General features: G+C 33.6%; 1 protein-coding gene across 1 annotated transcript; it reads left to right on the top strand.

Annotated features, from left to right (window-relative positions):
- The first annotated feature begins 6015 nt into the window (after positions 1-6015).
- Positions 6016-27253, top strand: LOC145030596 (uncharacterized). The gene is made up of 8 exons (XM_078978969.1): positions 6016-6143; positions 12749-15415; positions 15512-16054; positions 17575-18219; positions 22995-23705; positions 25404-26168; positions 26271-26352; positions 26968-27253. The coding sequence occupies exons 2-7, from the start codon at positions 12776-12778 to the stop codon at positions 26283-26285; spliced, it is 5319 nt and encodes a 1772-aa protein (XP_078835095.1). The 5' UTR covers positions 6016-6143; positions 12749-12775; the 3' UTR covers positions 26286-26352; positions 26968-27253.
- Positions 27254-27832: the final 579 nt, after the last annotated feature.

Here is a 27832-nt window from a genome sequence, read left to right as displayed (position 1 = left end):
CAACCCCAAGAGCATCACAGAGAAAGAAGGTAAAGAAAGGAGGAGTTGGGTGGGGGTTAGGGGTTTATTTATTTATTTTTTTTTTTTTGCATTTTTTAATGTTTAATTAATATTAAAGAAAATGTAAAAAAAGAAATTAAAACAATAAATCAGTCTTTTCAAATTTGATACAAACCTGGTGAGAAGGACCAACTTTGTAATTTTGGAACCACAGGGACCGTAACCACAAAAATTGACAAACACATGGACCAAATTTGCAGTTTTCTAAAACATATTTTAATTTGACAAAAAATTTGATCGGTTATTTAAAAAAGCAAGCAATCTAACTAGTGGCTCAGAGTCTCGGAAAGTAGTCAGCTAAAAGCATAACAAATTAAGCACCTAAGAAATAGGGCTTTTAAAATTCACATAATAGTTACGTTCCATAAAAACAGAAGATTTAAGAATTTATATAAAATATATGAATATAAAAAATTATTTTCTTGTGTATTACAAATGGTACTTGGCAAGTTCATTCTTATTCAAATCATTTGAAAGTTCATAAATCATTAATTTGGAACTTAGAACCAACAACTTCATTCGGTTAAGAAAAAAACACAAAATAGATGGAAATAAAAGCATTAGCTTATTTTTACATATTTTCACTCATATCTATTAACAAATACATTTTTGTATGGAACTATATTTTGTAACTAAATCATTTATATCGTTTTCATCCAGTTTAATCCAATTATCTAACATATTTTATAATATCGTGATGTTAGTAGTTAGTAGTTACTTAATCAAGTTGTTCTTTTCTCTCTCATCTTCTACAAGCTAAACATTTATGTAGCATTTATTACCTAAATTTGACAAAAATAGTATTGCTGAGATGATTGTAAACGTATAAGTATATCATCCATATATCATTTGTGGTATTTGACAATGCAATAAAAATACAATAACATAGTTATCTTTTTTCCTAAAAAAGCTGGATGTAACAATAACAAATGCAATATATAAATCAGAATTTTTCTTCACAGTGCTCATCTTCACAGAAAATAATGTAAGCAGTGTTATAAACTAGGTTGTTGATTGAAAATACATGTTGGCTCAATGAAGAATAACAGAACTTGCAAGCCTTCAATATATTTGTATACTAAATGTATTTTTCTTTAATAATTGTCATGTTATGTTTTGTTTAGGAAGGGTTAAAATGGAAACTTACAAGGTTCGAATGTTACAAGATTGCTGGTCCTTTTGACCATGTTTATGTGTGGAAAAGGTATCTTTCCAATTTGAAAAGACTATAATACCATTATTCCTTTTTTTAATATTTAATAAGTATTAAAAAATAAATAGGGCCACACACACACACACACACACACACATATATATATATATATAGAGAGAGAGAGAGGATCATTTGAGAACCTATAGTTTCCCAAGAACTAAAAGTGGAACGTTAGATCAAAAATTTTCATGGTCTAGATGAAAGATGGAAGATCTGTATCTATCAACAATTTAAATGGTATCTTAGACTTTTTAGAAATGATCACAAGGGCATATTAGTCATTAAAAATATAATATCCAAATAATTATATTAACTAATTTATATTATCAAATCGTCTATCTCATTACTCCTCACATCTCTCTCTCTCTCCCTCCTCTTTCTGTCTCTCTCTCTCTCTCCACACACACACACACATACACTTCTTCATCATTTAAGGGGTTCTAGGGCATAAATTTGGCAACTTTATGCCTTTGCATGTCTTATGGGAGTCCAACATCCAATTTTGTCCATTAAGACCCAATTTAAGAACCTACTTCCATGCATGGTGTCACAATGACCACCAAGATAACATTTTATGCCTTTAACACACCAAAGGAACTACGATCTAGCATTTCAAGCTTCTGGAGTTGCCCAAATTAACTCATAAAAGGGAATCCATGGATAAAACTGAACTTATAAGCAAATACTTACTCTACCTATGTAAAGGATCAACAAGGTATGGGCTTTTTACCTTCAAAAGCTCCCCAAGATGATGTAGATTCAGGATCTTGAAGATCACCCATACCCAAAGCATGAACACCAACTTATTCTTCTTGCAAACACAATAAAAAGGCCACCAAAGTTACTCCAATGCTTAAAGATCACTCCTAATGGGAAAATAGGGTTTTAAGGGACGTTTAAAGGAGTGAAGACTGATAAGAGTGAGGTCCAAAGGTCATAAGTGAGCTTAAATAGGGCTCATGTCCGTAAATTAGGGTTTTTGCCTTTTAGCCACGTACGCCCCGTGTATGCTTCGTACGCACTGCGTATGTGGCTCTGCTGCTCGATCAATACGCCCATGTATGCTAAGCGTACATATACATATGCCCAACATACAAAGGGCCTTCTTTTCCAATTTGATTTATAATAGGGACTTAAAAAAGGAAATACCTGGATTCGAATGTTACAGGATGTCTATAGATACTTAAAACCTTTACACTTACAACTCTCAAGAAGTAAGTACAAGTAAGGGTAAAAACTATAACATATACTTTTCGTATGTACCGTAGCTTCTAGACTTTACATGTGCTTAATATCCCCCTTCATGCGGAATGGTAGTGGTGAAACCAATAACAACTCTCGAAAGAACTCAAGCTAATGTCGAAGGATTATTGGTTGATTTATCTTCAAATAAACCAAATTTTGTTGGGTGGAAAAGGGTACAAATAAACTTGAATCAAGTTTCAAAAATTCCATTATGCTGTCAAGCCAATATACGATCTCTTGTGAAATTTGTAAATATCTCGAAATCAACGATGCATAGACGTATCAAGGAATGTGTACTTCGACCACATACAAATTCCATCAAGCCGACTCTAACTGATGATAATAGAAGAGCAAGGTTAGAATTTTGCTAATCAAAGATTACTACACAATCATTATTAAGTCTGATTTCTACATTCTATGATATGTTTAATGTTTTTCATATTGATGAAAAGTAGTTTTACATATCAAAACCACCAAAACGTCACTACCTTGTCCCCGGTGAGGATAAACCGTTGCAAACATGTAAAGCCAAAAAGTTTATCACAAAAGCTATGTTTCTAGCAGCCGTAGCAAGACCAAGATTTGATTCATTAGGTAACAAAGTATATTCAGGAAAAATTGGTATCTACCCGTTTACAACATTAGAACCTGCTAAGCGTTCAAGAAAAAACCGTATTATGGGAACATTGGATACGAAACCTATTTTATCGGTGAACAAAGAAGTAACAAGGTCATGGTTGATAGAAAAGGTTCTAGGGATATCAAATCCAAATGGCCGCAAGGTCATATCGGTATAATATTTATTTAACAAGATAACACAAAGCCTCATATTGATGTCAACGATAACAAGTTTCTTGAAGCGGCATCTCGACATGGATTTGATATTCGACTTTGTTTTCAGCCCCCTAATAGCCCGGATTAGAATGTGTTAGACCTTGGTTATTCTTTCGAGCAAGACGATCACTTCAAGAACAAGAGGTTTTGCATACAATTGATGAATTGGATGATGCGGTTCAAACGTCTTTTGAAAGAATGTCATCACAACAACTTAACAAGGTTTTTTTAATTCCACAAACATGCATGAAAGAAATCATAAAAGTACAAGGTGGCAACAACTATCATGTGCCACATGTTGGTAAATGCTGGTTAGAACCAGAAGGTAGTTTTCCATTACAAATTGAATGTGATCAAAATTTATTAGACAATGCTATATTGTATTTGAAAAAATAAAAATGTGTTGCACATCACCCAATTTGGAAGGGAACATTTGTATTTTGAGTTTTTTTTAAATGAAAATGAATGAGATGTTTTGTTTCTGTGATTATGATTTACTGCCACTGCACATTAAATTCATAGGATTGGATTTTTAGTTGAGTAGAGTTATTTTGTTTATCTTTTCAATTGTACATACTTGTTTCCAGATTCTCTCGATGACCCCCTTTTTTCATAATTTACTTTTCATAAAACACATTAATAAAAACATGTTGGTTAACTAAAATAGTAACCTGTTCATCTATTCATAAGGGTAATTTGGTAAATTGTTCATCTATTTTTAGTAGTGGACATTTATTTTGGGACAACCTAAAATAGTAACTTGGACATTTAAATTGGGCCGGAGGGAGTATTACATTAAGATGTTTTAGGTTGCCCTACAATACTATGACGAATTAAGAAAATCAACTATTGCACATTCCATATAACAAATGAAAAACAAGGGAATTCCCAAGACATGGACTTATATATGAATTATAAAATTTATATGGGAAAAGGAAGAAATGGTAGATGAAACAAATTTATATGATCCATATCTCTCATTCACTCTGTGTAAATAAAATATTCAAGATGGCATGGAGGTATACCACATACATCAAAACCTGTATAAAATCATGAAAATACATTAAAATTATTATATGTTTGTTGCATATTTGTTGATAACCGACTTGATCCTCCACGCCTGAGGTTTCCATATTTGTCCATTTGTGTAATAATATTTCTTCCTACGATCAAGTACAACACCAAACAAAAATTCGCAAAAAAATAAACAACTGGTTATGATATATATATTTTTTACAAAACAATCTCTTATAAGATAACGTCCTACGAGGTTTTGCAAGATTCTGATTTTCACAGTACATTCCTTGAATGCAGGGGCGGAACACGGATCCTCAACCGGAGGGGCCGAAACGATTGTTGATTTTTTTATCATTTTGATGTTGACTATGTAATATGATTTTGATGAGGTGGCTATGGTCCATCTGGACCACAACAACGAAGAGAAAGGGTAGAGTCCAAGTAATTGGATAATTAGTTTCTTTAATGTTGAGTCTTTTTCTTTCCTTATTTATTTGTTTGTTTCCTTGTTTCAAAAGTCTTAGACTTCTACTAGGTTTACGTTTAAGAGTCTTTAAATATTTGCACCTTTATTTGTAATGTGGTTGTTCTTTTTTTGATTAATAAAGACTGTCTTCTTCAAAAATCGAGCATCTCATGTTCGATACACGTAAAGTATCACAAGTTTACAAAAGTGTTTGACAATACACTTGACAAATTGTCTATTACTGTAGTTCAATCTACATCAGATTTGCTTTAACAAAATAATAATAGAGAATAACAATTTAATAATTATATTTAAATATAACTAATTATTCTAACTATACTAAAATTACCTTTACAAAATTAGATATCGTATATTATTGACATTATCAGATCGTTTCACTAACTTAACTTTTCTAAAAACTACATTCTTTTCTCTAAATAAATATGAGCCTAGATCACACTAAAAATAGCAAAGCTTTATAATAATCTAGCTAATTCTCTTAAAAATGGTGCAACCATGTGTTTATCATTAACCTGGGGCCAAATCCTTAGTCAACAAATAAAACCAAACTTTTATTTATATATAATATAGTATTAAGGAGGTAAAAAACACAAGGGGGCCATGGCCCCCCTAGCCATATAAAGGATCCGCCATTGCTTGAATGTCGTAGTTAATATGAAAAAAACATCGCATTTTTTTTTGTAAAAAAAAATCATAATTTAACTCATTTTTCGCAGTCAACAATCATATTTTCATAGTCAACGACGTTGTTTTGATATTAAAAAAAAAAAAAAAAAAAAGTTCGCAGGCTAAACATATTTTTGTAGATGCGGGCTTGTGAAGTTTTTTTTTTTCTTCGTGTTTTGGCCATTTTGCAGTTTTGTAGCTATTTTGTGATAAAACCTTAAAAAAAAACTATTATGATAATTTTCTCAGTTTTAATTTTTTTTAGTTTTATGTAATTTTAAAATAATCCATTTCTAGCCCAATTACCTACCATATCATGTTAAGAAAAAATAGTTTTAGTGCTGATTTATAAAATACAACTAATTTCCAAATATTAACATATTTGAAGGATTATTACAATATATAAAAAATTATTACATTTACGTGTGTTAGGATAAGGTTATCCAATATCCAACTTTTAAGCACAAATGGAAAATTATGTCCCCCACTCACCCAAATAATTGAGGCAGTGTAATATATAGCTGTTCAATCAGTGGTCTTCTTCTACACCATTAGAATTTTTGCAAAGTAGCACCAGCAGCAACATTGCAAGCATACGCACAGTCTCATAGAACAGATCAGGTACGATTTTGTAGAAAATGCTCTATGTATACGAATCTAATCTATTACTTGAATTTGTTGTTTTCCGTTTCAAATATATCGATCCTTGACCAGATATCAGGAATCAAGTTTAGTTTGCTACTCGTTGTGGTCCTTGTGGATTGTGTGTATCTTCTACAGATAAAATCAACTGAAATGTTAAATAAGCTGAAAACGCCTATTCATTTTCTCTGGTTTGATTATTGACTAATGTTTATGAAGTAGTGATTTTCTTATGATATATGCTTCTAGGTTTGATTATTGACTAATGTTTATGAAGTAGTGATTTTCTTATGATATATGCTTCATACTAGAGATCAGTATCAGCCCTAATAAATCGCCCGTAATTTTATGAGTGTAGGACTCTGTTTCCAGCTAGGTACAAGAGTGTCAGATCTCATTTTCAATCATTTTGATTTTTCAAATATTAGATGAATCTCTCAGTTTGAGTGGGTTTTTTGAACTAAACTACCGGATATGAAAGATTTTAAACTGATATTCAATTGTTCACATTATGAGAAAGATGTTGAATCAACTATTTATTCCCACTTTCAATCACTGCAAAGAAACAAAGTGAAAAAGTATAAACTGAGACCTATGGGTTACCATTAGATCTCATATCTGTTTGGGTAATGCAAATTTTTCTGACACTGTTTAGCACAGTGAAACACTTCACAATTTGTAGTTAACATAGTATCTCTATCATTAAGACTTACTTCATGTGGGATGGCTTAGAGGGTTTATGCCAAAGATCGAGAGAATTTGTTATATCCCCTTTTTTCTTTCAGCTGCACCAGTCAGCTTCTTTGAATTGCGATCTAATATAGCATAAAAGTTAGGAGTTAAATGAACAAAACAGTTGCAATTGCCAAATAATTGTTGCACAAATATCCAATTAGAATTTAACCCGGGAACATAATGGATGTGTTGTTTTCAAGGAAATACTTATATATATGTGGGCCAAACAGATTGGGCTTTCCTTATTGGCTAAAATCCTGAAAACCAACAAGCTCTTCATGGCTCTAATACCATGAAAAGAATATAGACAGAGAATCTTGCTTATATTTTAGTGAAAACTCATGATTGACTTTCCGGTGTTTAAGACCGATCTGGAACCAAGAGCGGTTCGACCCGAGACTGTTCAGGTGCTGGCTCCGACATTTTAGTGAAAACTGGGACTGCATGAGGATCGACGGTCTAGACCAGGTTGGGACCGACCAGTGTACAACTAGTTCAGTCCCTAGTCAATTTTTAAGACCTCAGACGTATTATTGCCCGCAAAAAAAAGACACATAGATTAAGAAAACATTAATCGACAAACAACTTTGTTAAATAAAATGATAGTCTTATCTTTTTTTGCATTTAATTTCATGGTAGTCGTATTTAATTTTCTTGCTGTTTAATTAATAACGAAGAGTATTTTGGTAAAATGAATATTTATTTTTAGAAATAAGCTATTATTTTGGTACAAATCAAAAAGAAAACATTGACTATAAATATGGGACGGATGGGGTATGAATTTTTTTTCTCTATAAAGATGTATAAGTATAAATGTTGTTCTCTATATGGTTGACAACGGAAAATGGTGATATATTTAATATATTTATGATGCTTTTTATATTAATTTTATGATGTTTAACCTTTGTATGACTTGCTAAGTTTTCTATCCGAACATATTATTTTGACATATACCTATATTAGAAACATGTATCATTGTGCGAATTGAGAAGAAAAGAGAGTCGCACAATCATAGAGAAGATAGAGAAGATTTGCTATATTTCGGTAGCAAATCTCATAATCATTTTTCCATAACAAATTTTGTAGCTATTTGTTCCATATCAAATTCATAACTATTTCTTATATAAGAAGATTTAACAAAATGGAATTTATTAATAACCATATTTGAAAAATATAGTAAAAATAAATTTAAAAGTAATATATAGTTTTAGAAGATATATTACAAAGTTCCTAATCATCAAAACTAAATATTAGTTACAATTGATAACATTTGAACATTTCTAAAAGTTTGATTATCCTATAATTTTTTTTTGCCTAATTATAAACAAAACAAATAAAATAATTTACATCCTAATTCATTTTCTCGTTTTAGTATTGCACCTATACATCAAATAAGATATAACCTAATTACACTCAAAAGTGATTTTCACGATTATAACTAGGCCCAAGATTATTGGACAGCCCATTTATGTAAAATAAAGTCCATATGGGTTTTAGACAAGATCGAAGATACCATTGACCTTGAGTCAACGGATCACAAGTCCCACACACGAGGCAGCGAAAGAATAAAAATCCTCCACATCTTATCCCTTTCCATATGCTGATAATTCAAGAAGATTCATATCATGCCTTCGATCGATTAGCTGTTCCCTGTAAAACCTAACAATTTCACAACGTGCTTTTGCCCCATTTAACTGAAGTATGGAACAATGTGATCGTAGTCATGGCAGGGGTAATCAACAAGCTTACGAGAGATGGTGTTGTCTAGCTGGGTCTCGAGGCCATCGATTAAACTGGAACCCGTCCTTTAATTTTTTCTGCCTTTTTTTTTTCGGCATTACTCCTTCCCACTTAGGGGAAACTCCAAGGGTTTTGAGAGTTTTTTTTTTTGGTGGAGAGATAGAAAGGTAATGGACGTAAGTACAGAGAGAGTGAAAAAGGGGAACTTTTTGAAAATGCCAACCACACTCCAGGTTCTACAAATGCGGATGTGGGTTTTTCTTTTTCTTATACAAGATTATGCATGCCTTTCTTTTCTCATTCAAGGCTTTCTTAATCTATCCTCATGTGGAGAGTTGTCCACAACAAGTTCCTTATAAAAGTCTCAATATGGTTCAAATTTCCCAAAATCTTTGTAGTTAGGTTTTGTCTTCTATTTCATCTTGATTGTTTTTTACAGAATTGATAGACTCACGAGAGTATAATCCACCATCGAAGTATGTGAGAATCACATTTTCCTTGTTACCTATGCATGTTTGTGTTTGGACTGTACAATGATATGTGTAAGATTTTCAAATGTAATGTAATTATTCACATGATGATATGTTGAAATCAACACCTATTCCCACTATGTTAACGAATACAAAGTTTAAGTCCAAAAGGGAATATCTACAAGAAAATAAATAACTTGTCTGAATTTACACGAGCATTATGTTGAAATAATTCAGAGTTTGTTTTTTCTGCACAATTTTATTAGTATTAAGTAGTCTTTCCAAAAAATCAAAGACCAGGTGTGAAGATGATTCCCTGGTTTTTAGCATGTAGCTAGGTAGTTCCTATTTTTCTGCCAAGTTCTTAGTTTAAATTGGAAGGCATGTGAACGTTGAGTTGTATCCCAGACTTTTGTTTTCCTCTGTTCAGTGAACAAAGAAGTATCACTTTGCCTCAAGTATTATCTTTTCTTCCTTGTACTCTGTGCTCACTTTACAGGACTAGTAAAGCTGTTTTCCAGTTTTACCCTTGTTATCATATATCAGTTTTTGTCCCCTGATTCAACTTGCTTTCCTGTGCCCTGTCCCTGTTTGGTAAAAAGGACTTGTTCTGCCCTTGCAAAACCAACATCTGGTATCAGAGCTTTCAGGTGCATGCCCAAGTACCAGTCTCGAGAAGAAATGGCTGGAAATAATGGAAACGGCGACAAGGAAGGTCAGATTACTCTTCATTACCCAATGCTTTCCAGAAGCAATTATGGTGCATGGGCCATAAAAATGAGAGTCTTCATGCAAGCTCAAGGAGTATGGGAAGCAGTGGAGCCCAGGACTCAGAACACAGTTGTGGAAGTTAAGAAAGATAGGATGGCTTTGGCAGCCATCTATCAAGGTATTCCTAAAAACCTGTTATTCTCTTTAGCAGAGAAGACAGCCAAAGAGGCTTGGGATGCCTTGAAAACCATGTTTATGGGAGCAGATAGGGTGAAGACAGTTAGGATACAGACTTTGAAGAGAAAGTTTGAGACCATGACAATGAAGGAGACAGAAGGGATAGATGACTTTGTTGCAAAAGTATGCAACATTGTGAGCACCATGCGCACTCTTGGGGACACTATAGAGGAAGTCCTACATTGTGAAGAAACTGTTGAGGGCAGTACTGTCCAAGTTTCTCCAAATTGCTTCAACAATTGAGCAATTTGGAGATATAAACTCCATGCCTGTTGAAGAAGTAATAGGAAGGCTTAAAGCCTATGAAGACAGATGAAATGTCATGCTGAGCCAGAAGATAGAAAGCTCCTCATGACCTATCAGCAATGGTCAAAGAAGAACAAGAAGAAAAGTGATAGTGACTCAAAGGCAAAGACAAATCGAGGTGGTTTTAATGGTTCACGTGGCTAAGGAAGAGGCAGAGGAAGAGGTCGCGGTGGCCGTGGCAGAGGTGGTCACCATAATCAGGGAGGCCAAGGAGCCTCTAACAGTCAAGAAAAAAGTGGTGTGCAGTGCTACAACTGCCAGGAGTTTGGGCACTATGCAGCAGAGTGCAAGAACCCAAAGAAAGAAAGAAACCAAATGGGGGAGCCTTGAATCAATAAAAAATGTGGTACCTCGACACTGGTGCAAGTAACCACATGACTGGAGATGAAGATAAGTTCCAAAACCTGGATAGAAAAATTCAAGGTGTTGTGAAGTTTGGAAATGAATCCAAAGTAAGAATTAAAGGAAAAGGATCAATTCTACTTCAGTGCAAGAATGGAGAAGAAAGAAAGTTGGAGGATGTGTACTACATACCCGATCTTTGCAGTAATATAATTAGTCTTGGCAGTTCTCTGAAGGATGTGATGAGATCAGAATCAAAGAGCCTTTCCTATGGGTGCATGATGATACATGAAGACTACTAATGAAAGTGAAGAAATCTCCAAACTGGCTCTACAAAATTCAACTAGAAGAGATTGCACCAAGATGCTAAATGGCCAATCTAAGTGATCCAGCATGGCTGTGGCATACAAGGCTAGGCCATGCGAATTTCACCTCTTTAAAGACTGGCTGATAAGGGCCTGATTGAAGGAATTCCCAAGGTGGTGGTACCCTCATAACCATGTGAAGGGTGTTTGAAAGGGAAACAAGCTCGAACTCCATTCCCAGCAAGCACAAGTTTCAGGGCCACAAAGAAATTGGAATTAGTCCATGGCGATCTGTGTGGACCAGTCTCACCTCCAACACCTGCAGGCAATAGATATTTCATGCTCTTAGTTAACGATTACACTAGGGTCATGTGGGTATATCTAATGAAAACTAAAGATGAAGCCTATCATACCTTCAAGAACTTCAGGAGCAAGGTTGAGAATGAAACCGGTGAGAAGCTAAAAGTACTCAGAAAGATCGTGGAGGGGAGTTCTTGTCGAAGCAATTTGATGAGTACTGTGAAGAAACCGGATTGGAGCGCCACTACACCGCACCCTACTCTCTACAGCAAAATGGGGTCCTAGAGAGGAGGAATCGGACGATGCTGGAGATGACTAGGAGCTGTCTGAAGTCGATGGGGGTTCCCAATGTCTTATGGGGCGAGGCTGTGACTCACGCAGTCTATGTATTGAACCGATTAGGCACGAAAGCCCTCAAGGAAACCACACCGTATGAATTATGGACGGGAAGAAAGCCTCATGTTGGACACAAACGATCGAAGCAAGAAATTGGTGTATCTTGGAACAGAGAAAGGAACGAAGGCTCACAGACTTCTAGACCCTAATTCAGGCTCTATGTATGTAAGTAGGGATGTAGTCTTTCAAGAAATTGGTGTATCTTTGCTAGTAAGTTTCTAGCATCGGCCTTCTTGAACGGGAAGTTAGAAGAGGAGGTGTATGTCATACAACCAGAAGGCTTTGAGAAGAAAGGTGAAGCAAACAAGGTCCTTAAACTGTCAAAAGCACTTTACGGGCTAAAACAAGCGCCCAGGGCATGGAACTCGTGTCTGGATGCTTACTTGAAAAGTCTTGGATTCAAAAGGTGCCCCCAGGAATACTCTGTGTACACCAGAATGAAGAATGGAAACAATCTAGTCATTGGAGTCTACGTTGATGATCTGTTGGTAACAAGCTAGGTAGTTCCTCTTTTTCTGCTAAGTTCTTAGTTTAAATTGGAAGGCATGTGAACGTTGAGTTGTATCCCAGACTTTTGTTTTCCTCTGTTCAGTGAATAAAGAAGTATTACTTTGCCTCAAGTATTATCTTTTCTTCCTTGTACTCTGTGCTCACTTTACAGGACTAGTAAAGCTGTTTTCCAATTTTACCCTTGTTATCATATAGCAGTTTTTGTCCCCTGTTTCAACTTGCTTTCCTGTGCCCTGTTCCCTGTTTGGTAAAAAGGACTTGTTCTGCCCCTGCAAAACCAACACATTAGTTTTCCTACATCTGATCTTCGTTTCCCACTAAATGTGTTATGTGTACTATTCCTCTTCCCATGCAAGGTATCGAAGTCTTAGAATAAATTTTTTGAACACTGTTTATCTCTGGAGTATAAATGATATTGGAAAAAAGATAGTTATGCAAATTAATAATAAAACATGAATGTATAATAAAATGTATACTAAATCACAACTTTTATTATTTCATGCCCTTTGTTGATTTGTTACATGGTTTGCAGGTCTCACAAAAAGTTAGAATATAAAAAATGGCGTTTATATTTGAAAGCATTGCTGGTCCTATTGTTGAATGTTTGTTGCCTCCTGTCAAGAAGAATTTGAGTTATCTTTTTTCCTCCACAAAACATGTGAGGAACATGAGTGCTAAAATGAACCAACTGAATGGTACATGCATTGATGTCAAAAATCACAGGGATGCAAACAATATAAATAATCTAGAGATACCTGAGCGTGTACCGGGTTGGTTGGAAGAGGTTGAACAAATTAGAAAAGATGCTCAAAGCATTTCAAGTACTGATAGTGGATGTTTTAACATAATAATGAGGTACCGAGCAGGAAGGAAGGCATGTAAGACTACTGAGGCGATCGAAAGTCTTATTACGGAAAAACTTCAAATGAGCTGGAGTGATGCTCAAAAACCTCTTGGGAGAGTGCATTCTAAAATCGCATCTTCGGATGGTGATGCCCAAAATCACTTCAAATCAAGAGAGAAGCCTTTTAAGGATGCGCTCGGGTTCCTTCAACAAAATCAGATGATAGCCCTATGTGGAATGGGTGGTGTGGGAAAAACGACCATGATGGAACAGCTGAAAAAGCATCTGGAAGGTGAGAAAAAGTTTGATTTGTTTCTAAAGGTGGTTATTGGGAAAAAAGAAGCGTCTTCTATTCAGCAAGCTTTGGCAGAATGCATAAGTCTATCTCTAACTGAAACAGATCCAACAAGAAGGGCAGAACGTCTTGGTATAGCATTTACAGAGCTGGTAAAACAAAACAAAAAGGTTTTAGTAATATTAGATGATGTATGGGAGTCGATCGATCTCAAAGATATTGGACTAAGTCCTTTTCCCAACAGCTTCAAGTTATTGCTGACATCACGAAAGGAAAATACTTGCAAGCAAATTGCAGAAAAATGTAATTTTGATTTGAAAGTAGTTAGAGTGGAACTCATGGAGGAGCTAGAAGCACAGAATTTCTTTTGGAAAATCATAGGAATCGCAAAACAAAATGATCCGGAGCTCAATCAAATTGGAACAGAGATTGTGAGAGAATGTGGGTGTTTGCCCCTTGCCATTAATCTCGTTGCCAGTCGTCTTAAGTTTGAAGAAAAGGTTGCATGGAGAGATACACTCCGCCGTTTGAAGAATAAAAATCTTGATTATGTGCAAGAAAGTGTTAAGATAAGCTATGACTATATAAAAGAGGATGAGGAAAAAGAAATCTTTCTTCTTTGTGGCTTGTTTCCTGATGACTTTAATATTCCAATCGAGGAACTCACAAGATATGCATGGGGCCTACGGTTGTTAAATGGAGTTTCTACTTTGGGAGAGGCTAGAGACAGGACAGAGACGTGTGTGCAGAGTCTCAAAAAAGCAAATTTGTTGATGGAATGCGATGCTGATGGGTGTGTCAAAATGCATGATCTTGTGCTCGATTTTGTTTTAGGTATAGTTTCTAGGGGTGAGCATCCATGGGTAATTAATCATGGTGATAATTCAAAGTGGACTAGTGTTGGAATGAGCAAGACTTGCAAAAGAATCTCCATTACTTGCACGGGTATGTCTGAGTTTCCTAGTGACTCCAAGTACCCAAACCTTTCACTTTTGAGACTTATGGATGGAGATAAGTCGCTTAAGTTTCCTAATGATTTTTATGAAAGAATGGAAAATCTTGAAGTTATAGCGTATGAAAAAATGCAGTATCCGTTGCTCCCCGGCTCACTTCAGTCCTCCACCAAGCTACAAACACTCATTCTCAATCAATGCCTATTGACGTTTGATTTCTCGGCTATTGGTGAACTCGTGAATCTGGAAGTGCTCAGTTTTGCACATTGTCGGATCAAAAAGTTACCATGCTCAATTGGAAATTTGAAGAAGCTAAAGCTACTGGAGTTGACGGGTTGTATCAACCTTCGGATTGATGATGGTGTCTTGAAAAGTTTGGTCAATCTTGAAGAGCTTTATATGAGAGTACATGGCAAAAAGGCAATTAGGTTCACAGACAGCAATCATGCTGAATTAGCAGAACTTTCAGAGCACCTTTCTGCATTAGAAGTTGAGTTCTTTGACAACGGTACACCCGAGAATATGTTGTTTACTAAACTCAAAAGGTTCAGGATCTCAATGGGATGTGGTTTAGGAGACAATCCTGGATTAAAGATGCACTCATTTGAAAACACGTTGATGTTGGTCACTAACAAAGATGAGCTATTGGAATCTAGATTGAATGAGTTGTTTGTGAAAACAGAGGTGCTTTATCTAGAAGTGGATGGTATGAATGATTTTCATCAACAGTCGTTTAATAATCTAAGAGTCCTTGATGTCTTCAAGTGTGCAAACTTGAGATTCCTCTTCACAGTCCCTATTGCAAATGGTTTGATGAACCTTGAACGCCTCACAGTTTCACAGTGCCCTGTTCTAGAAGTACTTGCACATAGTGAGAATGGTGGAGATGGGTCAATTAGGTTTCAGGGGCTAAAGTTTCTATCATTGAAGATGCTACCAGAGTTGATAGGTCTTTGCAACACTGCTAATGTAATTGAGCTACCACAGCTGGTGGAGCTGGAACTTGATGGCCTTCCTTATTTCAATAGCATTTATCCTGAGAAAACATCTGCAACATCTTCTATGTCCAGTAATGTCTCTGCAATTCAACCTTTCTTCAACAAAGGGGTACTTTCCTTAACCAAAATATTTTTAATATAATTGCACAATATATTGTCATTAGATGGTGTTATTGATGATCAACATGTCTTACGTATTGTGTAGGTGCTGATTCCTAAGTTGGAGAAATTGAGGATTTGGAGGTTGGATAAGCTGAAAGAGATATGGCCTTATCAATTTATAAGTAGTAGTGACGAAGTTAATGCCTGCATGTTGAGAGAGATTAGAGTGAGGGAATGTGATAATCTTGTGAATCTGTTTCCAACCAATCCCATGTCTTTGCTGGGTCGTCTGGAAGAGCTGGATGTTTCTAATTGTGGAAGCATTGAATTGTTATTTAACATCGACATGAGTTGTGTTGGTGAAATTGAAGAGTACAGTAGCAACTTGAGACTCATTAATGTAGATGGTTTGGGGAAGCTAAGAGAGTTGTGGAGGATGAAAGGTGAAAGTAGCTCTGATATCCTCATCCGTACCTTTCAAGCTGTTGAAAGGATAGAAATAGAAAAGTGTGAGAGGTTTGTAAACGTATTCACACCGACCGTCACCAATTCTGATGTGAGAACATTTATGAATGTGAGTATAGATGGTAGGAGATATTGTGAAGCAAACAGGAGAAACATTGAATTGGTTCAGAAAAGCAAGGAGGTATGTGATGTCATTGAGCTTTCAATTTCTATTTTGATGTTACAGCACTTATTTGTATGTGCTTCTATATATACCCTCACACTTATATCTGTATGTGTATCTACATATGTGTGAGTGTGTGTACATATATACATATACATATACACACATCACACTATAATAAATCAATCAATTATATACAAAAACAATTTATTACTCCACATTTGAAAACATGGACAAATTACATAAATACTACATTTTTAAGTGTGGAGAAGTAGGCTAGATTTCCTACAGTGCTAAGTATTGATGTCTTTCAACCTTTATATTATCACTTTTACATATTTATAAGCAAGTTTTTCTTATTTTCTTATTTTTGTTATTTCACTATACTCGAGCATTTGTTTAATATTTTATAACAATTGTAACTTCAAATATTACATATTTACACCGCATCATTAAGAGCGACTGAAAATTAATATTTTTATATATTCCCATTAAATGCAAAGATTTTACATATTTATTCTAGTGATCAAATAAGTGATCACTCAAAATTATTGATTTATGGTAAAAAAAGAGTAAATATTAAAATCTCGTCCCCTTTATCTTGGTCCTCCCTCCTAGTGACCATCTCGGCTCCCCTCTATATCTCCTTCATTAGGTCATATATGAAGCCTTAAAGGACATCTCACTTCAGTTGTTTGTAAATTTCACCTGAAACTGGATGTTCTTGCATCATCCCCCACTTGTCCTGCAACTTTTTCACTTCAATTTAAGATTTCACTTATCTGATACCCAAAAAGTATAATTTCTTTTGGAGACATGTTGTCTGGTTTTGGGTTGTGACAATATGTTGTAAGCATTGCCTTTTTTCTATTTATCGGGTGTATGTTTTATGTTAGTCGCATCTTACATGATGATTTTGGATTTCAACTCACTGAATAATGTGTTGAAGACGATAAGATATCGTTGTTGAATTTATGCTATGCCTTGCATTTTCCATGCTTGATGATGATGAAAATGCACCTGAGATTGATATGGTAGTGGAGGAAAGTGATTGCAATGGAGGAACAGATACGGGAGCTAAATGAGGAAGATGGTGAAAGGGGAAAGAGGGGGACATTGGAGCGATATATGGGTGGTGGGACCTATGAATAATTTTCATGATAATTAATAATAGAAAATAAAAGAAGGGCAAAATAGTCATTTTATAAGTTTTAACCGACGTAAGTTAACGGTGTGAGTGATATGGATCAAAATTGCAAAATGATTTTTTTGTACGTAAACCAAAAAACCAGATAACCAATTGTGTACATTAGTCTACAAAAGTTATTTTTAAATATTTGTGTAAATGCGAGTATTTTGAATATTTTTTGTAGGTATCAAATATGTCATCATTGGAAATTACTTAAAATCCGTTAATTTAATCACTGTCAACTTTAGTTATGTAAATAGATTTAAAGAGGTGTGCCATTTATGAATAATTAATTTAAATTTTTGTTATTGGAAATTCTGAATTATTTTTGTTGTTGAGATATGTGCAGATTAATGTTATATCCAAGGAAGAGATCATTTCAGAGGTGGATGGTAATATTCCTGACGTTGAATCCTCAATTCATCCCAAACCTTTTCACGTTAATCACCTTCAAAGACTTAAGGTACATGATTGTAAGGATGTTGAAGTGGTGTTTGAGATAGAGAGTTCCAGTAGCAACAGCAGCACAGATTTGACATCAACTCTGCATAAATATAATCATCAACCACCACTACTACTTCCCCACCTCAAGGTTTTACATTTAGATGATATGTCGAGGATGAGTGATGTGTGGAAGTGCAATTGGAAGAAACTTGTAATTCCTCAAAACCAATCACAATCCTACTCATTCCACAACCTCACAATCATACACATGGAAAAGTGTCATAGCATAAAGTACTTATTTTCACCTCTCATGGGCAAACTTCTTCCCAACTTAAAGGTGGTCTGGATAAGGTGGTGTTATGGTATTGAAGAAGTTGTTTCAAATAGAGATATTAATGATGAAAATGAAGAAATAATATCTTCTACTCACACAAACACCATCTCCTCCTTCCCTCTTCTTGAAGAACTCTTCCTCCGGTCTTTGCCACGCCTAAAGAGTATCGATGGCGGTACTACAATCACAACTACTTCCATCCATGATCAGTTCAAGGTATATTTGATTTCTTTTAAGCGAATCCTTTACATATTCAGTTATTTGTTTTATTTCTTTTTTTAATATTCTATTCTCCTTTAGCTGCTTTATATAACTCCCTAAGCTAATTCTTCTGAAGCTAGAAACACAAAATAAATAACTACATACCTAATTTTTTTTTTTGTTTTTTTTTTTTTAAATTTTATTTGGTTGCATAGGTCACAAAGTTATTTATGATAAGCATGGTTATAAATCATTTAAAATGTTTTGTATCCAGTTTAATTTAGTTAAATTAACTAAAATGGATGGTGGACTCAAACCGGATTGTGAGGGAGAGAAAAAAAATTAATTGATAGATGCATATAAGTCATATCGACATTATTCTTGATTTTTTATTAGGTAATTTGAAAAATGGAACAAAAATGATTTTATTGATGTCTTTTTTTTGATGCATTTTTTTTTTGAAAAATATACCAATTATAGCACCAACATGGTGGTCTTGTGTCATTTATTAAAGGCTAAAATGATAGAAATAGCAATTTACTTCCATTTATTTGCTTATAATTAAGAGCATCCTACTTTCATTTTTTTCCTATTAAAGCATTGTACTTTCAGAAACCCACCCAATTCTAGCAATGTCATCCAAATACAAAGGATTTCTATTTCTGCAATAGAAAGAAATGAAAGTAGGATGCTATAACAAACGAATAAATGGAATTGCGTTTCTATTTCTTGCATTTAGCCCTTCTTTTGTACACACAAGTAAAATTCATAGCTATAAATCTAGGTGAAATATTTGTATATTTTATGGTTTATATCATGCTTGCATTTGTTTATATCTCATATTCATTGTCTTTTTTAGTTTTGAAGATGAGACTAACCATTATAATGACCACCATGTCCACTTCCAGTGTCATACTTTGATTCTGCACGAGAAATATATCTTGATTAATTGCTAATCAAAGTCTGTTCATTTTCAAGTTTTAATTTGAGTGAATGCTAATTAGTTGTGTTAATTAGCACCTTTATGTATTCAATTATTTGTTTTATTTCTTTTTTTTAATATTCTCTTCTCCATTAGTTGTGTGATATAACTCCATAAGCTAATACTTCTGAAGCTGGAAAGACAAAAATGAATAACTACATGCATAATATTTAATAGTTTTTTCATTTGCGTAGGTCATTAAATTGATTTATGATAAGACCAGATTGTGAGGGAGAGAAAAAAATTGATTGATTGATGTATATAAGTCATGAAAAATAGAACAAAAATGATTTTATTGATGCATTTTTTTTTGTTTCCTAGCATGCGCTAGTTTGGCTTAATAGAATTCGGTTTGCTGTTTAAAAGAAATATTTTTTTTGCTGACATCAAACAAAAGAATATGAAACTTTACATAACTGTATCTCGTGTGCCAACTGAAAATATATAAATACAATATGTGGCAAAAGGCTCCTGTTTACAACTTCTATTGTACCAGAAAAGTGTCATATTTAAAATATTAACTAACTTTATGACATTGAACTATCAGAGTCAAATGTCAAGAGTGTCAATTTTGGAAATATCTCTAGATCTTAATTTATCAAGTATAATTAACCAGGTCTTTACTGAAAAGGACTCCCTTGAAAAAATCTTTGTTCTAAGCATGCTTTCGATCTATTTAGAATATTAGAATTAAGATAGATTTTACACTATACAAATAATGAAATTTTTTAGATGTATAATAAATTAACATGAAGAAGATGATGCATGTAATCAGTGGAAGTACGGAAATATAAGCATATTGATTGCAAACTCATTTCTGAATAATAAATTTAGAAGTAATGTTATGTTTTCGTTTTCTCACATTGAGGGGGTAATGGGTTATATAGTCCAATGATATTTGTTTTCTCTTCATAAATCATGGCACTATACTAATTTTGAATTGGGTATATTTTAGTCATTTTTTTTGTTCAACATACTTTCCTTTATTTTCTTATTATAAAATCTTACTTTCATTTCTTCCAGTTATAGCATCAGACTTTGAAAAATATACCCAATTATACATGGCTACAATGGCCTGAAAAGAAAAGTTGAAAGTAGAATGCTATAAATGGGTGGATTTTGAAAGCACCTATATGAAAGTAGCAATTTATTCTCATCGATTTGCTTATCAGATCATCTTACTTTCACTTTTTCCTATTAAAGCATTCTACTTTAAGAAATCCACCCAATTATAGCAATGTCATCTAAATACAAAGGATTTCCGTTGCTGTAATAGAAAGAAATGAAAGTAGGATGCTATAACAAACGAATAAATGGAAATGCGTTTCTATTTCTTGCATTTATCCCTTCTTCAATACAGACAAGTAAAGTTCAGAGTTACAATATTTTGTATATTTTACGGTTTTTATTATGCTTGTATGTGTTTATACACGTGTTCCTGCAGACACACCTGAAATATATATGTTGATTAATTGCTAATCAAAGTCTGTTCATTTTCAAGTTTTAATTTGAATAAATGCTAATTAATTGTGTTAATTAGCACCCTGACAGTTTTGTTTTTTCTTGTTTCTATTTTCTTTTTTGTAGCTGTTTAAAATCTCCTGTAAGCTTATATAATTAAGGCCACTTTTATGATTAATTTAGTGTGCCTTTTCTTTCATCCACCATCTACTTGTTCTCTCTTGCCAACAATATAAAGCATAGCATACAACTGATTTCTTGTTTTTAGTTATTTGGCTATATATATAACAAGGGTATTTTGGTCATTTGACAAACCTTCTTCTTTAACGGAGTGGAGTCCAAACACCACGATCTGATTTCTCTTAATTCATTTTTTCACCATAAAATCCAACATGAACTTTGTCTTGTAAACCATTTGAATCTTTCACATGTAGGCCCAGATTTTTTGGCCTAGGTGGTCTTCTATGTTTATGCTGATTCTGTGTCTTTCAGAAGTATGCTTCTTAAGATCCTTCCACTCTCTTCATGTTGTTGATTCTGTCTGTCACCACCAGAACCTCATAAAAGTTTCTGCTGAGGTGTCATGCCAGTGGTGACCTGGAATTTGTGAAAAGTCCAATGGCATTTATTTTCTCTTCATAAATCATGGCACTCTACTTCAGCTTGCCTTATGCTGACCACTTTGAACTGCTATAGCAGGTTAAAGTGGTCACTATAGAAAATTTTGTCAAAGTTGAGTGGCTTTAGTGAAATTAAGTGGACTAAACTTTGACAACCTTTTCAATTATGACCACTTTAACCTGCTATAGTAGGTCAAATTTGTCAATATAGAAAGAAATTAATTATTGATAACGGCTGATCAGATGCTAACATTCTGCATATTAAATTTTTCTTCCTTTTGTCACTGTGTCCTAAATTAACCCTTCATGTTAGTAAAATTATTTAAAACATGAAGAAGATGATGCATGTAATCAATGCAGGTACGGAAATATAAGCATATTAATTTCAAACTCATTTCCTAATAATAAATAAATTTAGAAGTACAATTATGTTTTCATTTTCTCACATTGAGGGGGTAATGGGTTATATAGTCCAATGACATTTGTTTTCTCTTCATAAACCATATACAGAAAAACCACTATATTTTTAGTCATTTTCTCTGTTCAACATACTTTCCTTTATTTTCTTATTACATCATCCTACTTTCATTTCTTCCTGTTATAGCATCATACTTCGAAAAAATATACCCAATTATATGTGGCTACAACGGCCTGATAAGAAAAGTCGAAAGTACAATGCTATATGGTAGTCTTGGGTCATTTATTAAAGTCTAAAATTATAGAAATAGCATTTTACTTTCACTGATATGATTATAAGAGCATCTTACTTTCATTTTTTCCTATTAAAGCATTGTAATTTAAGTAACTCACCCATTTATTGCAATTTCATTCAAATACAAAGGATTTCCGTTACTGCAATATAAAGAAATGAAAGTAGGATGCTATAATAAACGAATAAATGGAAATGCGTTGTTATTTCTTTCATTTAGACCTTCTTCAGTTCAGATAAGTAAATTTCATAGCTATAAATCCAGGTGAAATATTTGTTTATTTTATGCTTTATATCATACTTTCATGTGTTTATATCTCATATTTATTGTCTTTTTTTTTAGTTTCAAAGATGAGACTAACCATTATCATGACCACCATGTCCACTTCCAGTGTCATACACTTTGCTTCTGCACGAGAAATAATTGTTGATTAATTGCTAATCAAAGTACTTCAAAGTCTCTTCATTTTCAAGTTTTAATTTGAATAAATGCTAATTAGCTGTGTTATTTAGCACGTAGCAGTTTTATTTTTCTTGTGTCAGTTTCCTATTTGTAGGTTGTCATAATCTCTTCTAAGCCTATATAATTAAGGCCACTTTTATGATTGATTTAGTGTGCCTTTTCTTTCATCCACCATCTACTTGTTCTCTCCTGCCAACAATATAAGCATAGCATACAACTGATTAGTTTCTTGTTTTTACTTATTTTGTCATATATGTATAACGAGGGTATTTTGGTCATTTGACAAACCTTCTTCCTCAAGGAGTCCAAACACCACGATTTGGTTTCTCTTTATTCCTAGACCTTTTATCCATTTTTTCTGTATATTGCCCTTTTGGATTTCAACTTACATTGTCCACATTGGTACTTAATTACCTTAGTTGTGGGAAGCACTCGTGTTTGTTACCACACTTTTAGAAACAAATGATATGTTAAATTGTAGTGTGTATGTGTGTAGCAAACATCTAAGCTTTGTTAATTAAAATAGATCCATTGATTTTTCATGTGTTGTTGTAGTGTTCTCAAGTCGGTGTTGCTTCTTGGTTCTTATGCCAATACTCCAAAAAGATTTATATAGAGAACTGTCCTGCCCTATCAAGAGTGTTTCCATCCAATGTAGTGGGACGACTGCTTAAGCTTGAAGAGTTGAGAATATGGTATTGTAAGTCAATAGTAGAGATATTTGAAAGTAAAGAAATAAAAAAAGATGGTGTTGATAGTACTACGAATGTTGGTGATGGAAGTGATGATACTTGTACTGCAATCACCATCCCAAGGTCGGCAAATATGACTCTGCTTCAATTGCCCAACCTAACGATATTGAAAATAGAAAGATGTGAAGTTTTGGAATATATATTCACAAGTTCCACACTTGAAAGCCTCAAGCAACTCAAAGAACTGACTGTAGCAGAATGCAAGGCAATGCAAGTGATTGTGAAGGAAGACGCAGAGCACACAGAAACATCTAAATCTATAATAGTCTTCCCACGTCTCAAGTCCCTTACACTTGTAGATTTACCAGATCTGAAGGGTTTCTTCTTGGGGAAGAATGAGTTCAGGTGGAAAGTATTGGAAATGGTTGAGATGTATGGCTGCCCACAAATGATGAATTTCACATCTGGTCACTCCATGACTCCGAAGCTCAAATATATACATACAGCCTACGGCAAGCATAGTCTTGAATGTGGCCTCAACTTCCATTTGACCAATGCTACACATGAGGATGAGGTATGTTATCACTTTATTTCATCATTTAACCAGGTGATCAGCATGTCGTTTTATGATGTTCAACATATTATTTGCTTACAAAAATTAGGTGGCAGGTTCATATTTGTATTCCAGAAGGAAACATAAAACAAAACCAAATGAAGATACATATATAACCACTTCACTTTTTTATATCCATAAAAAGTTATGAAAATATGCAATCTTGTTTTTTATTATAAATTAATATTTCATTCCTAAGATATTAAGTTGTCTCTTATGTTACGAAAGATGTTATATTCACTCATTCATAAGTTAGCAGTTTAATATTTAAATCAAGTTAGATGAACTAAAGACAAAGGCTGAATTGACGCATTCACTGTGGGTGGTTTTTTCCATGTCCAACATTTCTGAACATAAACAATACTAGGTTTCGTTTGATCATATTCAAATCAACAACCCCTTCTTCTTTACATTGTCCCTATTTTCACCGGCTTGCAACCCCAAGAGCATCACAGAGAAAGAAGGTAAAGAAAGGAGGACCAACTTTGTAATTTTGGAACCACAGGGACCGTAACCGCAAAAATCGACAAACGCATGGACCAAATTTGCAGTTTTTGCTAAAAAAAAACAAACAAATCTAACTAGTGGCTTGAAGGTTTGGAGTCTGGGCAAGTATTCGACTAAAGGCATAACAAAATAAGCACCTAAGAAAAAGGGCTTCTAAAATTCACATAATAGTTTCTTTCCTTGAAAACAGAAGATTTAAGAATTTATATCAAATATATGAATATAAAAAACTATTTTCTTGTGTATTACAAATGATACTTGGCAAGTTCATTCTTATTCAAATCATTTGAAAGTTTATAAATCATTAATTAGGAACTTAGAACCAACAACTTCATTCGGTTAAGAAAAAAACACAAAATAGATGGAAATAAAAGCATTAGCTTATTTTACATATTTTCACTCATATCTATTAACAAATAGATTTTTGTATGGAGCTATATTTTGTAATTGAATCATTTATATCGTTTTCATCCAGTTTAATCCAATTATCTAACATATTTTATAATAATGTGATGTTAGTAGTTAATCAAGTTGTTCTTTTCTCTCTCATCTTCTACAAGCTTGATATTTATGTAGCGTTTATTACCTAAATTTGACAAAAATAGTATTGCTGAGATGATTGTAAAAGTATAAGTATATCATCCATATATCATTTGTTGTATTTGACAATGCAATAAAAATACAATAACATAGTTATCTTTTTTCCTAAAAAAGTTGGATGTAAACATTCAGTACATGAAAAACTACCTATTTGAAGTAGCCAAAACACTTAACTTTTACAGTTTTACTTTTTATTTTATCTGCCCACCCCACACACACACAAACACAAATATTTAATTTTTTTACTTTTATTTAAAAAGACTCAATCATTGATAAAATCTAAATTGTTTAAACAAATCGACATTCATCAATAAAATCTAAATTGTTTAAACAAATGCAATGTATAAATCAGAATTTTTCTTCACAGTGCTCATCTTCTCAGAAAATAATGTAAGCAGTGCCATAAACTAGGTTGTTGATTGGAAATACATGTTGCCTCGTTTAAAAATAATAGAACTTGCAATCCTTTACTATGTTTATATACTAAATGTGTTTGTCCTTTATATATAATTGTAGTGTTTGAGATGATCTATGTTTGATTTTTCTTTGCAGACTCAACTCCCTATGTGCTCTACTCCAGATTTGATAAAGCTAGTTCAATTCCCGTGGTCTTTTTCAAATTTAGTTGAAGTAGATTGGAAATACAAATTGTTGAAAAGCCGCATAATTTTTCCATGCAAGGAGTTGCTTAATCTGAAGAATCTTGAAAAGGTTTCTATTACCAATGCATATGAATCTGTAACAGAGGAGGTATTTGAAGTAGCAGAAGGGACAAATGAAGATGTGGATATTGAAACACAATCTGTTGTGGTATTTGAGAAGCTGAAAGAGGTGACTTTGGGTGGAATATATAATCTGAAGCATGTGTGGAGGAGCAATCGGTGGATAGTGTTGAACTTTCCAAACCTTACAAAGGTGTCGATTGAAAGTTGTAAGCTTCTTGGACACGTTTTCAGTAGTTGCATGGTTGGCAGTCTATTGCAGCTCCAAGAGCTAAAAATAAGTGACTGCAAGAGTATGGATGTGATTGTGAAGCAAGTTGAAGATTCCAAAACCAGACTGACTTCTGAGGTTGTGTTCCCTTGTCTGAAATCCATAACACTTGAATGGCTTCTAAATCTCAAGGGATTTTGCCTGGGGAAGGAGGCTTTTGAATGGCCATCATTAGATACTTTGGTAATCAAATATTGTCCGGAAATAACAGTTTTCACAAATGGGCAATCAACTACTCCGGAGCTAAAGTTAATAGATACAACTTTTGGATTGTGTCATGTAACAGAAGACCCCAACTCTTTTATAAAGACCTATCAAAAAGAGGTATGTGGTGTCTCTTTTGGTTATTATTAACAGATTAATGTTTTCTCCAACAAAAACTTTACATTACTCTCCAATTTACAACTTTGTTGTAATCTCCTACAGGGATGGCAGTTCTAGAGGAACATTTGAATTCACATGTGCAGTTTGGCTCATTTTGAAGTCAGCTATATATATAGCATAATAGGTAAGATTACAACATTGTACCATGGTTTATGCCTTAGGATTTCTTCTAGCACTCATTTGTTTCCAGTGTCCATCATCATTTACATGTTTCTCTACTTTATTTGATTGAACTGACTTGATGACCAACTCTTCTGCTTCAAGGTTATTGAAACCCTGTTCCTAAGTAATCTCATAAATCCCTTTTGTTAAAAGATTTAATTCACAAGAAATTGATACTTTAGACTAAAGTCTTTAGTTAATCTTATATTAAATCTATTCTTTGGATTGATCAGCGAGTGCAAATCAAGAATTCTGGACGAAAGACATATTCTTTTGTTCAAAGTTCGGCCTCTTTCATGAGGGCATTCTATTTTGACTTTTTCACAGTAGTCAAACTTAATGCATATAAAATTAAAATTTTAGGCATTTTTCTGTTTGATTATTGGTCATGTGAAATGGTTCTTTTTTCAGTAATCTTGGGATAGATAATGATTATTCTTGTCAATTTATGAAGGTAGCAAATAACTCATCTGACACAAAAAGAATCAATAGTTTCACCTGCTGACTGTAATCATATTTCCCTGTGTAACTTTTTTTTTTTTTTTTTTTTTTTTTTTTTCATGATTTTGTTTTTCAGGCATCTTCTGATTTCAAACAGCCCCGCCACCACCACATGTCCCTGAGTACTCCCTGGAACTTGTATCTTGTGATGGCTGGCAGTTGTTTCTGGTGGTGGATTTGGCCAGAGAAATTTCCATGTGTACATACTTAAAGAAAAATTATCTGTTTTCAAAAGAAAAACACAAACTTGGTTGCCTTCTTGATGAATTATATTTTGTCCTTCACTCACAACTTTACCCTGTAAATAACATAAACATACTTTTCTTAATTTACTATATTTTAATCCCCTGTTTTAGGATAAACTTAGCTTCAATATACTCTGTTTTATACTTAATGCTAAGTTACCCGTTAGTTTTAAAATAACATTACATTGTAGGCATCACGATGTGAAGTAAAACAAAAAGATGAAAAGTTAGGATGAAGTGATGTTGCTTGAGATCATCCTCTGGTAACATCTGACTCTGTTTATGTTTCAAAGAATTAGTTTATTGTAAATTTGAAATACAAGTTCCTTTCATCTTTTTGCAAAACTTAACTTTACCACAATTATAAACTTTAATCCGTTGGATTTCAAGGTTTTATATTTCAAGTTTAAGACAGGTTTACAAAATCTTCTTTAAAGGTAGTCAAAATCATCAATTTTCTTAACTTTCACTAATAATATTAAAAAAAAACACAAATATGGCTACAATATTACAAAAACAACTAATTTAAAAAAAAATACTTCTCCTTGCTTTCTTAGATACAAAACCATTAAAAATACCATCAAAATCGATTTGATGTAATATATCTTTCTCTCTACATAATATTGTCAAACCATTCAACATTTCTTGCAATATCGATGACCTTAGATAAGTCTTCAATAATATCAGTTTTGAAAA

The sequence above is a fragment of the Lactuca saligna genome, chromosome 2 (assembly GCF_052625555.1).
Source record: "Lactuca saligna cultivar CGN05327 chromosome 2, ASM5262555v1, whole genome shotgun sequence".
Taxonomy (NCBI): Eukaryota; Viridiplantae; Streptophyta; class Magnoliopsida; order Asterales; family Asteraceae; genus Lactuca; species Lactuca saligna.
Note: the sequence above shows the minus strand (reverse complement) of the source record. Positions and strands in the feature narration are given on the sequence as shown.